At 43.6% G+C, this 18,500-nt stretch overlaps 1 protein-coding gene across 3 annotated transcripts in view; it reads right to left on the bottom strand.

The window, feature by feature from the left end:
- The window catches only part of efna2a (ephrin-A2a), an 89,053-nt gene that overhangs the window by 3,176 nt on the left and 67,377 nt on the right, over positions 1-18,500 (bottom strand). For all 3 annotated transcript variants that reach the window (XM_037125092.1, XM_037125094.1, XM_037125093.1), the window contains 2 exons: positions 6,162-6,454; positions 881-946 (listed from right to left, as the gene is read on the bottom strand). In XM_037125092.1, the coding sequence (XP_036980987.1) occupies positions 881-946; positions 6,162-6,454 (359 nt within the window). The remainder of the gene's footprint in view (positions 1-880; positions 947-6,161; positions 6,455-18,500) is intronic.

The raw sequence follows: 18,500 nt of genomic DNA, 5'->3' as shown, positions 1-18,500 counted from the left end.
AAAAAAACTCACGAGGTAGAATCCGCCTTTGAAAGAAGACGAACAGGTAGATTTTTCTCTCTTTTTTTTTTCTACAAAGATAACGCAAGTGCAGCGTAATACCTGCCGCAATCTGATCTCCATGTCTACCAGTCGTCTGTTGGGTTATTTTTAAAACGGCAATATCACAGGCCGGCCCGGCACGCTTGTGCTAGGGTCTGTGCCAATATATGCGGGAGCTATTTTAATAAGGGTATATATTACCAGGCTGCAACGCTGATTGGAAACAAGATTCAAGAATTATGTGGAGAGTAAGTCATGCTTCATTTTTTATTTTATTTTTTTACCGAGAGGCTCATGCACAAGGAGAATTTTATTGGGAAATATGAAGTGTCTATGATTAGATTAGAGCTCTACAGTATGTGATGGGTTTATTATTAGATTGCTCTCTTGTTTCTTAGGCGCACATCTAGCTGGTGGCGTGACGTGGAAGGCTCGCTAAGATTTACTTTTTTTTTTAAGAGAGCACTTTCAGCCTCTCTGTTCTCTTTTCTGCAAGGACAGAAGGTCTCGCTCACACCCGGTGTGATGTGATGTGATTTGATGTGAAGTGCGTATGCCACTTTGTGCCTGTGTGCATGCACGCTCCCCCCGCCCACCCCACCCAGTCTGTGTGAATGCGTCAGAATGTGTGTGCGTGCGTGTGTTTCCAGTGTGTGTAAAAGTGTTAAAGTGTTGCCTGGCCGGTCTGTGAATCAGAGCAGAGAGTGTTGCCGGGGCATTCTATCAGACCTCTTATTCCCCCCCTAATTTTCCTTTGATAGCCAATCTGGACCCGTGTGTACGTGCGTGTGTGTTTGTGTGTGTGTGTGTGTGTGTGTGTAGTTAGAGCGTGACTTACCTGGAGGTCTGACATACACCTTCAGCTTTAGACATGCTCGCCCCACATGGTTTGGGTGAGGAGACGCTGCAAAGAAAAAAAAGCGAGATTGAAAGAGGAGATTAGTCGAGAGATAAGGCGATTTGTGCTGCTGATCGCAATCGTACAGTAATTGAAAACATTTAATAAAAGTTTTTTTTTTCATTAACGTTGTTCTGTCTCAGGGGGCTGCGAGGCTTATTTACAGGTGGTCGGTTGGAGTTCACAGAGAGAGCGTGGTTTCACTACGAGCCTTGGGCAAAGACTCACCTCCCACAGCTTAACCTCTCTGCAATACTTTTGTCTTCTAGTAAACTCATTTAACACATTCATTTAGTAAATTGTGCCATGAAAATGATAAAGAAGGGCAATGCCATTAAGTGATACATCTGTTGATACTGTATATTTTCTTAACTGATGGATTATAGTTATTTTCCAACTCTAAATCTCATGAAAGGACGATAAACGACTATGAAGTCATCAGACACCATTGAGCCAAAAACTGATAACTCTTATTCCTTCGTGCCACATCTAATAACACATAAATGAGGCACACAGGTTACACTGGATGACATCTTCCCTCATAATAAAGAACATGGGCCCTGTGGTTTATTTCAATTCCATCCCACCATCCTGCTATTTTGGGTATTCCCCTCTCCAGAGCCAAGTGTGTATTCATCCGCGGTAGAAAGTAGTCCCCAACAAAATGCAAGATGTACTTCCATTTGAGCAACCTTTGTTAAAAACTAGAGTGCCCAAGCTTGCTTGACAAATTACTGTGCCTTTCTTAAAATACAATTATTAATGTGTTGCGTATTTGTGACCTGTTTTTAAAGAACAGCAGGAATTAATGGTTGTCAGGCTTTAGAATCAAGTTTTTGTACGGTGGTATTCATCTGATGTATTTATGGATTTGTTATTTATTGTCATGTCTATGAGTATTGCACCGAGTGAAATTAATTTCCCTTGTGTAAAAAAAAAAAAAAGAAAAAAAGAAAAAAAAAAAAATCTCATTTAAGTTTAAGTTTTTAATTTTGTCAAAGACAGGGTAGCAAATTTTGAGAGTACTGAGAGACACAATAACCACATATTGTTGGATTCGGCTTTTTCACAAAATTTCTAAAAAGTAATGATGCAAGAGCCAGGGCCTCGCAAGAGTGTCACAGGGTGGATCCTTATAATCGAAAGACAACAAACCCCAACCTGATCCAATTTATTTAGTAATTCAAGGGTAGGTATTGTAAAGAAAAGAAAGTGTTCAGTAAATTATCATAATTTGACGTTAATGTAGTCATCAGTGCAGCCCATTACTTTACTGATGACATTTATTGCTCCAAGCAGTTGTAGAGCTTCTCATATTAATGTCCTTTAAAGTTCTCTTAAAGCCAGGCTCCCTCGCTCGTGAACTACTGTAAACACACCGAGCACCTCAGGCAATGTAAACAAGTCTGTGAGGGATCGGCCCCCGCACACACCCCGGGAGCCGGTCACACTCACATTCTTACCTAAGGGGAATACCCGGCTCTCAAAATCGACCTGACTTGAATGTCTTTGGAAAAGGGGGAGTTGGAGGAAATCCATGCAAAATTCCCCACAGACGCTGGTCCCTCTTGCCGTGAGGTGACAGTGCTAACCGCTGAGCCACCGTGCTGCCCCGGCTGAATGCCAGCAAGAAATGCTAAGGAGTTACTGTGATTCAAACTTCAAAGTGGAGTAAATGAAATTGAATCCGGGGTTTTTAGTCCCACTCCACTCTGATGTGAAATAGAGCTGGAGACCTTAGAGGAGACGGTGACCAACTCTCTGACCGCTCACGCGTGCGGACCGTGCGCACTCGCCCACACACGCACACACGAGCGGGAAACGTGCGCGCGCACACATTTGCTTGCAGACGCGTGCGTGGAGACCTTTCTGACCTTCTCCCTTGAGGAAATCCGCATAGCCAGAGCCCACGGTGACCCCAGAGAGGACCATCATCAAGATCCACGGTGCACAGGAAATAGATCTGACCCTTCCTCTGCCCTCTCCTCCCTCTCTTTCTGCCCACAGCTCCTCCCTCCATCCTTCCCTCTGCCCTTCACCTCTCCTACCCCTTTTATGGCTTCCCTACAGCCAACTGCCTTCGCCTGAAGTTTCTTCAAATCATCCACCTATGGTCCCACCTGGTCCCCTATGAGGCCCCTACAGCTTCGTATCGAGCTGTTTCTCCTGTGGTGTGTCTTTGTCTGAGGTTCCCCACTGTGCCTCTGACAAACGACAACATCTCCGGAAGGGCTCGGAGTGGAGAAGTGGATAGATATACCCCCCACCCCCCCATCAAGTCTTTCTCCCCGCGCCCCTCCACAACAATCTTCACTTTTGTCATCTTTTTTTGAAAAAGTCTTATCGGCTCTCCCAGCGCCTCTGCTTCCCAGCACATCCACAATCCAGCGTCTCCTGGAAACCCATTGAAAATCACTCAACCTCATCAGTTGGCAGCTGGGAGAAGTAAGGGGTGGAGCAGAGCTGTCAACATGTCAACCCTGTGACAAATACACACACACACACCAGCGTGCACACATGGGCGCACACCCACACAGGTCTAGCCACAGATCACAATCAAAGATCGATGTGAGCGGAGAGGAAACGCGCACACACACACGAGCGAACAACACGCTCATTGGAAAGGGCCGGGTGGTTAAAACTGCCTACATGCCTTCGTTCCACATCAGCTCTGACCTGTACGTGTGTGTGTGTGTGTGTGTGTGTGTGTGTGTGTGTGTGTATGTGTGTGAGAGAGAGAGAGATCGTGTGTGCTTGTGATTATAAGTGCATGTGAGCGACAAAAACATGTGTGGCTGTCAATCAAGATGATGGACACGGCCTTTCACGGACTCACAATCGCTTGACAACTGACCCCACAACCAGAGCCCCCCTCTCTCTGTCTCCTCACAACACACACACACACACACACACACACACACACACACACACACAAACACACACACACACAGGCACACACACTAACCTTGTGGAATACACACTGCCCTCAGGGGTCCCAGAAACACAATACTATAGTCAGCAACTATACAACTCTGGAGGGGCCCTGTCCATCCTAACATGAGACTGAAAACAAAGGAGTGTGTGTGTGTGTGTGTGTGTGTGTGTGTGTGTGTGTGCCGACTGGGAAAAGTGCAGTAGGACATCGGGTGGCTGTTATCGTCGCCTCTTTAGCTCCCTGACTCTCGCCTGCTGTGTCTTTGTGACAGCGCAGACAACAGATTGAGGCGAAAGGAATATTTGCAAGTACTTAGTACTGATTTTTTAAAAAAGTTTTTCTGTCAACTCTAATCTTATTATCCGTCACAGTAATTCAGTTGTGCAGCACATTATGTTCTGTATTGATTGCAGCATATTAAAAAAATTGTGTCGCTGCAATTAGGCGATCAATTACGAACACAGTAATAAAACAAACCGAATTAAAAAGCTTTAAGTCAAGGTTCTCTTTTCGTTCTCGCCTCTCTCCTTACGCTGTCTGAACAAGGATGGAGAGCATCACTGGAGGGTCAGATTCATCATCCAGGGGTGAAAAACTTGACAAAGAAATATGGCGCTCTGGCATGCCGACCTGAAACAGGCAGCAGAGGACCCTCATCCTATTATCGGTCACGGTGAGAATGCATCATCTCCCGCTAAAAAGGTTAAGGTCGGTGTTCAGCCAACAGCGGTAACACGCGGAGAAATGAAGAGGTACTGCCGATTCTGAACAAGATACCAATGTAAAGGTGTCCTTCTCAAAAGTTCAGATTTATCTAAGAGGGAGTTCAGACCTGGTAACTTCAACATCCTTCAGTCAGTTCACTCACGGTATTAACATGTGATCTCGACATGAGGATACAAATGGATACGCAACATATTTTACAAAAATAAAGAAATGCTGTGATGTATATCATTTGCCGAATTATCAAGAAGACCCAAATAGTTAAGAATTTGTCGTAGACAGCGTTGCACAAAGCTTATAAAGTGTCTGCTAATGCACAAACTCAGAATTGAGCAGTTTTTAAAGGGAGTCCATGGACTTTCTCTACGGGCAACAAAGAAGTAGCCTATATTAGCTGCTGTTTGCCATATTTGTAAAATTCCATATGTTTGCCATGAATAAATTGATGTTAATGGGGAAGTCAGAAGAAACAGTGAGTTCAAACAGCATCTGGATGGTAACATACTGCCGGCACCAGGCTGAAAGCAGACAGGCTGGTAAAGCGACCACCTCCGAATGTGGTCTGAAGTAATCAGATCTCCAAAGCATCCTAAATGCATCATGAAGGTGTGTTCACGCCTGCACTTAGTGCTGTCCACTTGTGTTGATACCGAGTGTGAACGCGGCCTAAGACAGTGTTGCTGATTCTGCACCCTTCAACTGGCAGCTCCAGGCTGTCCGTACCGAACAAACGACAGAAGACATTTGTTTGTTTCGAGCTTCACAACAATCCATGCATACATTTTCCTGATAAGTGACCTCTTGTGATTGTGTGAATCATGAAGAGTCACTTTCTTCTCACATATTGTCCCAGCTGGTCTGTGGATTCAGAACAGGCAAGTGTCTAGTCACAAGCAGCTCTCGCAGCCTCCGCACCGAAAAAGTGCCACTTCTCTGTGCGGCGCCAGAAAGTTTGGACGCTGACTGCGAAAAAGCTTTTGAAAGTCAATTTAACGTCCTTTTCCGTGATTACCAACTGATCTTGCTCTTAACTGTCCGGATGCGGTAAATCTATCCCGCCCATCTGGCACACCGAGCTGCTGAAAACAATGTTTAAGAGTAATTTGAAGCTACTATTTGTCCCATGCCTGGTGGGGGAATGATAGCTTTTTAACTCTGTTCAGAGAAACAGTCTCAGGAGGCAGGGCCCATCTGTGATACTAATACATCACTTGTTGAAGTGAGGAGAAACATCAATACAGCTAATATAAAAATGATTACAAACTACGCCTGGTGACATTTTTACCACTTTGCTGAGCACACCACTTATGATCTCAACAGGAGCAGAGAGCTGCATCAAGAAATGAAGAGAGGGGAGCGCGGGAGAGGATAGATGGTGTATTTGTGCCCGCCGGTGGCTGTGCGAGCAGCATTGGCGGGATGTGTTTGAGAACTCTCTCAATCAACTCCTGGTGATTGCCTGTCATTTACAAATGCATACTGAGCAGTAGCTGACATGCAAACACGGGAGCACGCACGCACACATCAAACAGACAAACACACACTGCCCGGCTGATAACCCACAGATGTAGTAGTACTCGTGTCCGGGCCTGAACTCAAAGCCCAGGGAGAAGGGGGTGAAGAGCTGGAACTTCTCTGAGAAGCGCAGGGGCCCGTCAGGACCGCTGGGGCGGTTGCACTCCCAGCGCTTGAAGCCACGCATCCGGTGCTGGCAGGAAGTGTAGCCCTCGTGGTTGACCATGAACAGGATGTAGCGCTCCATGCGCCCGTGGGACGGGGGACCCTCGTAGTAAGGACAGTAGATGTCCAGATAGTCGTTAATGTTCACCGCCACCCTGTACTCTCCGTGCCAAAACCTGCAAGACAAAGAGGAAAACGGTGATTTAAAAATGTCTTCATGAATAAAAATTATCGCTGACAGGCTGTGGATTATGCACAGAATCAGTGGGAAGAGGTGAGAAGGCGTCAGAAATAGCTTGCAGAGGTAAAGTGTGAGAACATCCCACATCATCCACAGATGAATATTTACCAACTTTATTGGATTTCTGCATGACTGCACAACTTAAAGGAAACTTTGGTAAGCGTCCTCTTTCAATTACATAAAATTGTACCAGTTTAAAGCCATTTTTGTGTGCTCCAGCTGAACATTCGAGGTTACAGTCAAGAAAACATCAACCCTCAGAGGCTCCATGAGTTGCTCAAGGACACCTCAAGAAATGCTTTTCTGATCGAGACTCTTCAAACCACCTGAGTCATGGCAGCGAAAACATCCTGCAGCGTGTTTAAAAAAAAAAAAAAAACAACAACAAAAAAACGTATTTAATAAACAAGAGATGGCTATGAAAATCAATAACAATCCCTCTGGTTACGGCAAAAGTTTGAATAGTAACCGATTTTATTTTAATAAAGCTCGCCGAGCTCCGCTTCATGGGAATTATTAGCCTGTTTGGAATATCGGATTTTTTCCCTGAGAGCCTCGAATGAGCCCTCTGTATGATGCTCCGGAGAAGTGGGTCATGTGATGTTAGAGAGCACACATCATTATCCCAACCCCTAAAGCGGTGTAGGGAGGCGGCTGTGGTGGATGTCCACTTAGTTCGGTACACATACGGATCAGTGAGGTTGACGTGATGAACAGAAGTGGGTCAGAGGTTAGTGAAGAAGACACATCAGTGTATAGGGGGATGCATTGTGCTGCTCCCCCTCGCTTTACTTCCTCCTTCTGGCACTGAGTCAAAGAGCCTGTGAAGATGCTGCAGGTAACATATGGAAATACATAACATGGTGATTGAACTCAGCGGTTGACTTCCTCCTTTCAACAGACTCTGCAGAGCAGTTACAGTTTATTAAAAGCATATGGCGGTATTCGCTTCCCTGCATCACACCAGCTCTGTTTGTGTTTATGTTTTGGTGCCAGTGTTGCTTATACGGGAACTGAGCTGCTGTTTACAGTCCTGAAGCCACTGGAGTGAAACAGTCTCTATTAAAGGATGAGGCTGCTGATATTCCATATTTTTGTTATTGTCAACAAATCCCACAAAAATCAACGATATTTAGTCTGCCTCTCTGCACATGATGGCTTCCCCCCATGTCGCTGATGGCGCTCTCATTCAGGTCCCAAACAAGTGTAAAGATTTAGGTGCAAATTTACAATAAACAGTAACTCAATTAATGGCTTATAAAGTATTTCACTGTTTGTTAAGAGAGAAATAACTATTAAATCATGCTTAAGTCACCATTTGCAAATGATGTTTGTTTTAAAAGTGTTTTATTAATGAACACTTTACACAACAGTTCACAACTTGGGCAAAATAATGGCTAATTACAAGTAATTTCTTTGAACCGAAGTGCAATGTCAGAGTGTTTTTCTTTCATGTTTAATTATATCATCAAGTAATTAATTAACATTGATGAAATTGTATTGCTGACTTATAAATAAACCTTGTGTTTTAGAATTATATAGAAATAAAGGGGGGCTTCTACATATACATGATGTGTTTATTCAAGTGTTAATCATTTAAGTATTATACATCAAAGTATTGTCTCCTGTAACAAATTGGACATCTAATTATTTAATGTATGTACATTGAATTAACGTCGGTATGAAATGTGATCATTAAAACTGAACTAATTTATAGTTTAGCTGAGTCTATTCAAGAATGGACAGCACAAATTAATGAAACACATGATAATATATGAGTAAAAATGTCAGAATAAGCCAAACAGCTACTTTTCATCTGTAGTCCCCTGGCTAAGGTGTTAAAAAGGCCAACTTTAACACAACAAAGCAAGGACAAAAGACAAAATAAGCAAAACAAACATGGGGATGCAGTTTAAAGCCAAACAGAAAACTAGCGTCGGCAACAACAGGGATCCCTAAGATATGAGAATGTGATTATGAATAAGAGTTTGTCACATCTGGTCAAGCACACGAGGCGTCAGATGGTGAGATATGATGATCATTTAACTCTGTGCAACAGCAAGGCTCATTTTATGTGTTTTTAATAATTTTGAGACAACGAGAACTGTATGTCTGTGTATCTGCCTTCAGGCCACACAGACGATACTTGTTAGTAAAGTCGATTCATTGTTGGTTTTGATCTCCGCGCAGGATTTGTTGTACTGGTGAATCTGATATTTTACATTCCCAATATGAAACCTTCATTTTTAATTCATGGAATCTGTCAGCGAAAGTTCTTAAAGCCGAGACTGATCGCTAAATATTTAACATGAAATGCTGAATCAGTCCTCAAAGATGTGGTATTTGTTTAACTGCACAACTTCAAATAAATGCACCCTGTTTTATGTATAATTTGGCTTTCATACCAGCGCCCGTCTGCAAGAAAAAATACAATACATCAGTATTTTTTAAATATTTTATACGCCAAATGTTTAATTTACAAGCACTCCATAAATAATATGTCCCAAGGGTGTGAGATGATGATCTTTTCTTTTTTGGTTTTAGCATCTTTAACAAGCCACAGCCATTCAAAATTCAGGTTTCACTTTGGGACACTCTTCAGTGAACTAACTAACATTTCAAAAGGCTGTTTAAAATTCCAATATCAAATCTCTTTGCGGACACATGCGCGCGTCTGTGTCAGCAGCGGCTACTTGGTTTGGCGCTCGTCATTAGCGCCAACCGTCGCCACAATCAGTTCAATTTTCCAAATGCATCGCGGCAAGTGCGTTTTTTAAGATTCAGCTGCGGCGCGTTATCAAATCTTGTTTCCTCGAAGCTCGCTAAATTTGAGACACAGGAAAAATGTCTTCAATCAAACGAGCATAAACAAACCCAGTTGTCTGGCAATCTTCGACGCCTCAGATGGCGGGCACACGCGCGGATTGAGCTTTTTTTTTTTTAAAACAAATTCATCATTTTCCCCCCCTCACCTTGGCAGTAATTGATTGCCTGGAATGAAGACATTTTGGTCTAAGCACTTTTGGTTAGTGGGATATTTAGCTTTGGGACAAATTATCCCTATAACGGCAGTCCTATCTCTCTCCCAGAGGGCAAATCAGGAAGTGAGTTAGATGTGAAATGAGCGCCTTCATGCTTCGGTGCCCTATCAGAGCCAGTTTTGCAGGTTCTAAAGGGATCCTTGAACAGATCATTTAGAGGCATTGATCCACTGGGGAGCTCCTCTCGGCTCTCTCTGCTCCCAATCAACTCTGATTAACAACTAAAGGGGGGAAAGGCAGAGGGAGAAACAGAGGGGAGAGATGCGCGGAATGAGAATAAAAGAGCAGAAGCGAAGGAGACAGAGAGAGAAAGGTAGGGGAGGACTGGTGCCGAATGAGGACAAAAGAAAGGGGAGAAAGACAGAGAGGAGGAGGAGGAGGAGGAGGGGAGGGGAGGGGGGAAGAGGGATAATGAGAATGCGCACAATGAAAGTGAAACAAGTTGGAGAGGAGGAACGAAAAAAGAGCAGAAGAGGAGGAAGAGGCCAGCTGGAGGAAGAGCAGATGGAGGGGGAGTTTTTCTATCTTTCAGTTCAATCTGTACATTTGTGGTTTTTCATCTGAGACAAATGTGCTTTGCCTATTGATTGTGCGCAGATACATTTATGGATGACTACCATCTGAGCATAAGTACTTCGGGCACATAGTAAAAAGTCTGTGTGTGTGCGTGTATGTGTGTTCGCACGCCTGAATGCAAGTGTGTGCGCGTGTGTGGTTAAAGTGGGTCTCCATGAGTGAGGATGCTCAATCCAAGAAAGGGCTAATGTGCCAGGATACATTAGGTTGTATTAAGCTACTCAGCGCCCTGCCCTGCTCCTGTGACACTGTCTGCATTCCTAATAAACCCAGGCGAGGCAACTCTGTGTGTGTGCAGGTGTGTGTGTGTGGATAAGTGTGTGCCATCGCACTCCGAGCCACATGTTGGTGTGTGTACGCACAGCATGTGTGTGTGTCCCAGCATCCCCTTCTTCTTAGGCTGTGTGTCATTTGGAATTAAACACACAGACTGCACTGGCCAGAAAGACATGGGAATGCACTCACACTTACTGCATGTCTCTTGTGCCTTGTGCGACAGTGTGTGTGTGTGTGTGTGTGTGTGTGTGTGTGTGTGTGTGTGTGTGTGTGTCCAGTACTGTAGGTATGAGTGTGTCTTCATCTGTGATTGGACCTCAGAGATTGCACATGACGGGGTTATTTACATGGACGACTTTTTCTCCCTGTTGACTTATTTTTTCTTAATTATGTTTTTTAATTGTGTACTCCAGGGAATATCTGTCACACTTTATTTTGAGAGTCTTTTATCTGTTTTTTTTTTTTTTTTTTTTGCAAATTAAATCTTCATATCGTTGAAACATGACACTTCAATAATCTGTAGACTACATTTGAAGTGTTATGCACAAAGCTGGGGTTAACATTGTTTTTTATATAAAGCCGGCTAATTATAGTTTTATTTTGCTGTATGAATCAGGTGCTGATAACTGTGGGGGGTCAAGTAAGCTAACTGTTTCATAGCATAAAGTCCCGAAAGTACCCAGTTTAAAAATGAATAGGTAGTTATATTATTTGTTTCTCTTTTCCTCTGCAATGTCCCATTGTTACTCCCCTGTTCATCTTGACAGTCCTGATTTCTTGATCTCAACTTATGTTGTAAGTCAATTATTCCAGAAACGCTCATAACATTGTTATCAAATCTGCCATCAGTTCATTTTTATCAATGTTTACAATTATGCTGTCAATAAAGAGTAATACAAAGGTATTACCTCCCTCGAGTAATGAGTGCACTTAACAAATGATGGCCTCTGAACTCCTTATTTGACATTTCAATAGAGATTAACAATGATGTAGCAACTTTATCATTCATTTGGAGACATGTCTCTGGCCACCTGATGAATATGAGTTCAATATTTGATCTCTTTTTTGCTCTGTTTTTGGTCTCTACCAACCACTGAGGGAAGAATCTGAATTATTAGCAGCTAAATGCTTCTCTGTGTTCACCAGCAAGTCTCCAAACTCTATCTGCCTGCTGTTTGCTGCTGCATAACTTATGTATAGTGGGTTTCGGGAGCCTTGCTGCAAGATAAAAGCTGCATCACACTGCTGAAACTACGCTATGAGAATAAAATACTGTGGTTAAGTTTTGGCTCGGTATGAAGCTCTATAGAGCAGATTCCTCTTCTTTCCTCAGACTTCACACATTGTTGTTGTTATAATAAAACTACTGAATGATTACAGTATATGTAGCATTGTTTGACTTATCTCCAGTGCCAGTAACAAGAAGGACACTTTTCGCAAACCTGCTGACAGCACAAGATTTTCCCACTCGATGAATCCACCCTGAGGGACACTGAAACTTAATGGCTGCACACCAACACGTACACAGACTTTTTCTAATTTTTGCTGTAATTATCTCACTTTTCATCAAACACAAACTTCCCTGAACTCATGGTAATTTCCACAGATGCATCGGTACAGTGATACTAAAGTCCACACACAGGGGCTTTAAGGTAGCTTACAGCAGAGTACAGTCCAAAATTATACTTTTCCACTAATCTTGTCACTCACTCTGTGTAAACTTTTATCACCGGGACGAGAAACAGTGACTATAATTCCTATTTTATTCTCGGTTATCTTTCATTTTCAGAGAAAGAATGGCTTGTCTGTATTTTCCATTATATTGACAGTCAATATCATTTCCACAAGAGGAAGAGAACTTGATAATTAGGTTCAGGAGGGATAGGAAGATTTATATTCTAAACTCATCATATTTTTCTTTGCACCCCAGCAGTGGCTTCATGAAACAGAGAGAATCTTAAAATACGCCTGTAAAACAGATTGGTGTTGAAGTGCATGCTGTTCCGCACATGGCCTTTTTTTTTTTTTCCAGTTTTTCTTTTTTTTTTTTTGTTACGCCGCTTCGAGCAATTTCTCTTCAATATCGTCTGCGTGTAAAAACTGTGCAGTATGATATGATGGTTTGCTTCGTTAATCCCCCTGATGTCTCACAGATTCTCCTCACTTTCTCAGTGCGATTGAATTGTCTGCTGAGGTTAGCCAGATGCGGCTGGAGTACCCCGGCTCTCATCTGGATGTTAGAGGCTCATTCTGAGGCTTGGGCCGCAATCACTGGAAAAGGCTGTGTGCAAAAAGGGGGTTTTACGGTGTTGTGTGCGCACGTCAGGATGAAAAGAAGAGCGAAGTAGGGGGGGGCGGATGTGAAAGTTGAAATGAAAGATTAAGATAGAAAAATGGAAGCATGTGTCTGGATCCGTATTATTGCGCTGTAGTTGTGTGCCCGCGTGGAGTGGCCACTCCTTAGTATTCAGGCACCACTGAGTCATCAACATCATCTCCCGGCATGGCTGTGATCAAAGCCTGTGGTTGGAGGAGCCTCTCGATGTTTACCATACCTGCCTCCGTCCTAAACAGCAGGCCGGATCGACCGACGAACATCAAAGTGATGCTTTCTCTCTCCGTCTCTCACTCTCGCTCTGTCACCCCCCTTCTCTACATCCACAAGTTTTTTTTTCTTTTTTTTTTTTTTCTTTTTCTTCTCCAGCATCACTTGATCTTCCTCTGTCACTCATGTTGATGCGGGTTTCACGCTGTGGCTTGGATGAACAAAAAAAAAAATGGAACGTGCGTGGGATGTCAGTCAATGGAAGTGATTTCCATACGGCATCGAGATTTTTGCTTTCAAACGGTGGCTTCAAAGGGGGAAGAGCTCCGAAAAGATGCAATGATGCAACGTTTTCTGACTCGCAAGATTCTGCATCAGGCGAGGAGGGAAAGAATGACAACATCAAATAGTGCGCTGTAAAGGAGTCCTGCATGGTCTACATTATAGATGTGGAGTAGATCTTATCAGATTGATGGGGTAATCTCCTACCACTCTGGTTTTTTTTGTTTGTCTGATGAGGAGGAGGAAGGAAGTGGTTGGCCATTGTTCAACCAAAACAGGAAGCAGCTTTGTTTTTGCCCAGTATAGGTGAAACAACTGGAATAACCCATCCATCTTTACTCCTCCAGTTGAAGGTAAAAGTTGTGAAAAAGCCAACTTAAGTTTGGCTTCTTCTCCTCTAGAGGCACAGCGGGTGATCGTTCTCTTATTGACAGTAATGAACATCTGGTTCGCTTTCCACCAACACACAGCGATTGCACCACTGTCACCGGATAACTGTGGCCCAATCTGAGGCACACGTGAAAGCGTCTGAGAAGTTCACCTCATCTGGCTTTAAACTGCACACTTTCATGATGTGTGTCAGGAGTTACGCCGCTGTCTCAGTCTGCTGAGCTGCAGCTTCAGTCACTCTCAATGTCTCTCCAATTAACTCCACATTACTCTCCGTTTCTATCTCTCCATCTTCATCTGCTCCTGTCCTTTGCTCCCTTTCTTTCCCTTCTCCCCCTCAATCTTCATCTCTCCTCGCTTCAGATTCATTTACTCCCTCGCTCTCCTCCCCATTTTTCTTTCTTCTGCTCGCACTTTCTTTCTCGCAGGAGCATCTTTTGACAGCGTTACTTTCTCTTCCGTTTTCTCTTCCTCGCTCTTTCCCTTTGTCTTTACTCCAGCTCCACCGAATTTGTGTATTTCTTTCTATTTTCCCCACCTTCTGCTTTCGGCTCAGTCTTTTTGAGTGTTTAAAATGACTCCTCAACCCAACCCCCCATCACAAAGATGCGCGTCTTCCCCCTCGCTAAGACTCTTTAGCTGCTTTTCTCTCAGCATGAGGTGTTCCTTTCTCTTGCCTGTGACTCTTGCTGCCTTGCCGCGGATGCCTACGTATGTGGGGCAGAGCAAATAACACCCACTACACAAACACACACTGAGGCTCATATACCTGAACCATATGCGTATGTAAAGACATCGCACCGAAGGCAGAGAGATGTATCAGCACATTCTGACATTCTGGCAATGGGAAACATCTTAATTAACACGCACAGGGATATACTGGGATTCATAAACACAGATGCACATGTTGAATTATGTAAATTAGCTCTTGATCCTCACTTCTGCTTAAACACAAGCACACAGACAGGAAATAGGCATAACACCGCGCGCACACACACAAACACACAAATATCATACTGTACGTTACGCTGCAGCCATCATAAAAACACACGCTCCCAGGCTCAAGTTGTGTTGTTTTGACAAGTTCCACATCTGTCACTCTGAATAATGTTGCCATAGATCACCGCGGTGACATTCACCACATCTGAAAGGTTATTATGTATTTCTTGAAGACGGGGGCAACATGGACCCCCTGTGGATTGTGCGCCGCCTGCGCCAGTCCCTGGCAAATTCGCACACATACACACACACACACACACACGCTGTCAGACACTAACATGCTCACCCATCATCACACATGCAGACACCCACGGCACCGAATTAACATAACAAACCCTGCCAGGAAAATAATCTTGAGACCCCCTGGAAGAATAATTGTCACCTTTGTGGCGTGGTAGCTAAAACACACCCACGATCGGAGACGGAGTAGAACCGAAGCCAGACAGAGGGAGTGACAACGCCACTGATGGATGGACAAACAGGACGAGTTAGTGAGACGGACAAGAGGAGAGCCGGGGCGCACGCGGCGCATCTGACAAGCTGACAGACAGTGCGTGATATGGCTGTATCACTCTCCTTGTTTTCTGAGGGGCATTCACTATGATGCAGCACCAGCTTTGGCACCGTCGACAGCACAAACAGCGGTGGGCCTGTATTGGTATTGACAAGGTTGGCCCAAAGCGAGGCGTGAAGGAGCTGATGGCTGGTGTCCGAGCACACCAACAGGAATCACTCAACGCAGAGTGGGGTACCGCGGACAAGAAAGGATTTGTGTCAGCGCCCTGTCGAAATGTCACGTATCGAGAGAGTCAATGTTTAAAGAAGGGGAGAAGGAGTGATTTATTTTTTATGCCATCAATACTCATGCATACTTCAGATTTTATGTTGCATTTTTAATAACTTCTTCCAAACAAATTGGTAGGCATTTTTGGCTGTCAGTCAACATGACTATCAATATTTTGTTGAAACCAAAAAAAAAAGTTCCCTCATGATTTATTCTCGGTTATATCTCCACCAAAAACCTCCTGCCAACATCTGACCAGGCAGGCAACTTTGCCCTTGAAGGGCAGAGCTTCAAAAGCAAACCCGCCGTGGTTTGGTTCTGTTATATATTTATTGATTTATTATATATATATTCTGACCAAAGACTTCTCTGGCCTCTTTGTAGCCAAGTTGCCAGGATAAAATATTAACAGTTAACGTTTGCGCAAACCGCTGAAACTTTCACATTTTTGACAATTTCGCAAAGCGTGGGCTAGCAAGCCAGTGACCACTGTTCAGGATTGTGTTTTAATGTGAGTAAGCTGTGTCGCTCCTCTATTTGAGCTTTGAGTCTCTTTAACATCATATATAAACAAATGAAGGTAAGTAAAAAAAAAACAACTAAAAAGCATCATAGATCTCCTTTAGGTCTAATACAATAAATCCTGCCATCATGACTGTTATAAAAATGTTGCTTTTTACTGACATTGCTTTAGAGTTTGTTGTGTTGTCATAGCACACATTCACTGATAAAAACGGGGTGGACAAATGACATCAAACATCATGACCTTCATAAAGTAAAGATTGTATTAGACTGCATTAGTTTAAGCTAGCTGTACTTAATAAAGTGAATGTTTCTCCATGCCTTCCATCCGTGTTTGACCACTTCCTCTATGTGTTTTTTTTCTAATCTGTACTTGTGAAGCATCACTTGCAGGTTCGCAGTGTTTTCCTTGCTCTGATTGACAGTCTGGAAGATTAACAGACGAGATGATTGACAGAGTGACAACATGATTATGTGACTGGCTGACTCGGCCGGCTAAAGGACCATCAGGCTCGTTGGCCCACTGACTGACTGGCTCATTAACCGACTACCTGGTGTAAACCCTAGGCCAGCCATTTGACTGCTAATCTTTCACACGAACAAACTGGCTCAGTATCAAACTGACTGACTGGATGACTGACTTATTAACTGTCTGTCTCGCTTTTGGCGTCACCCTCCGGCTTAAAGATCTCCATCTAATATGGATGGGTTGATCCAGATTGACGAGGTGAACTAATCCATGTAGTTTGGGTCAAAGCGTTTGAGTCTCTGGTGGCTGGGAGTCACGGAGGGCAGAGGGAGCGAACGGGGAGAGCTGGTGTATAGATTGCTTTGCAGCATCTCTAATGAGTAATTAAACACTTGAATGGAGTCCAATTAAGATACACACTGTGTTTGCAGGCACGTGCACGCTGCCACACACACACACACACACACACACACACACACACACACACACACACACACACACACACACACACACATACTGTACGCATATCCACGTGTCGACGCACAAGTAAACATCAGCATGTAAACAAAATCAAAGACACACATAGGGAAGCGTGCACGCTCATACTAATAGTCGCCCTCCTGCAAGTGAGTCGAAAATGGAAATACACACACACAAACACACACACACACACACACACAATCAAGTCTCGCCACATTAAGTGGAGCCATATGTGCTGAATGTTGCTCGTAGTTCTGAGCGGAGTGAAGGTCAACGCCGTCTGACTTCCTCCCTCTGTCTCACTCTCTCTCCCTCTCTCTCTCTCTCTGTTCTGTGTCCTTGTCTTGCCATCTCTCCATCTCCACCTCTTTCCCTCCTCAGCCCTTTCACTCTCCTGCTCTGTCCACTTCTCTTTGTGTCAATCTTTCTGTCTGTCACTTCCAATTCCATCGTATTGCCAATTCCGAGGTGCAAAAGCTGCCCCCCCCCACCCCCCACCCCAAAAAAGAAAAAGAAGAAATCAACTGATTCTGAACTCAGATTGTCCTCACAAAAGAAACGGCCTGCCTTCACATTAACCTGACTCAAAGGGGCGACGTGAGTTATGACAGAGGTAGTGTGATGTCTTTCAAAGTTATTTCTGCACTGAATTGTTTTGAAGTGACTGGATCTTTTTTGGATATATTTTGTTTTGTTAAATTACGTATCGAGGTAGGGGTGCTGCAGTGCCTCCTAAAATAAGTGTCCACGTGATGATATACATGATATAAAAACTTTATATGAGCGTGAAACCAAATGTTAATTGACAATTACCCGGTTGATCACTCAAGTGTATGAACTACACTGCAGACTGGAGTCTCTGTTAATAGTGACAAACTGGCAGATGCTTTATAGACTCTTGTCTCCTCTATGAAACATCTGTATCCTCACCATGCTCCATCATTGTAAACTATGAGCCTTCATCTCCCTGGCACTAAAATGCATCCTTGGTGATCTGATCACAGGTGGACTACTTTTAGTCTGTCAGTTTGCACCTGGCAATATGCGTCTCGAACATGTGCCTCGAGTGACCACTTGTAAGGCGGATCTCACTTCCCCACTGTGCAAATAAAGACATTCATCCTTAGGACAAGTGGACACAAGAACTTAATGTGAAACATGTGTAGAATTTCGAAGAAGGCCCGGATTAGATGAAGGCCCCCTCTTCATCTCCTCTCTGTTGTCGACTGTAGCTGCTTTCACTTACACTACGTGTTTGTGCTATCTGCTGTAATGTAAAATGTTCCTGAAATTGTTGTAAATTATTGAAGATAACTTTAAGAAGGAAGTTATCCTTGCCTCTGGATCTGACTCAAAAATCATGCATGTTGGCCACCATTTGCTACGACATCATTATATAGACATATCAGTCACTGGAGTGTCCTTGAGCATTTCTGCCCTAACGTCAACAGATTTATCGTGGTTGATCAACAATAAAGACAACAACTCCCATGATCCCCCACTCTTAGGTCTTTTGTTTTCATTGTCTTAACTGAAAGATCCCTCGCGGCTGATATTACATACTCAGGTGTTATAGAAACGAAAAAGTTCAGAATGCTGTGTGACCTTGTCAGAAGG

Source organism: Acanthopagrus latus, chromosome 16 (assembly GCF_904848185.1).
Source record: "Acanthopagrus latus isolate v.2019 chromosome 16, fAcaLat1.1, whole genome shotgun sequence".
Classification (NCBI taxonomy): Eukaryota; Metazoa; Chordata; class Actinopteri; order Spariformes; family Sparidae; genus Acanthopagrus; species Acanthopagrus latus.
Note: the sequence above shows the minus strand (reverse complement) of the source record. Positions and strands in the feature narration are given on the sequence as shown.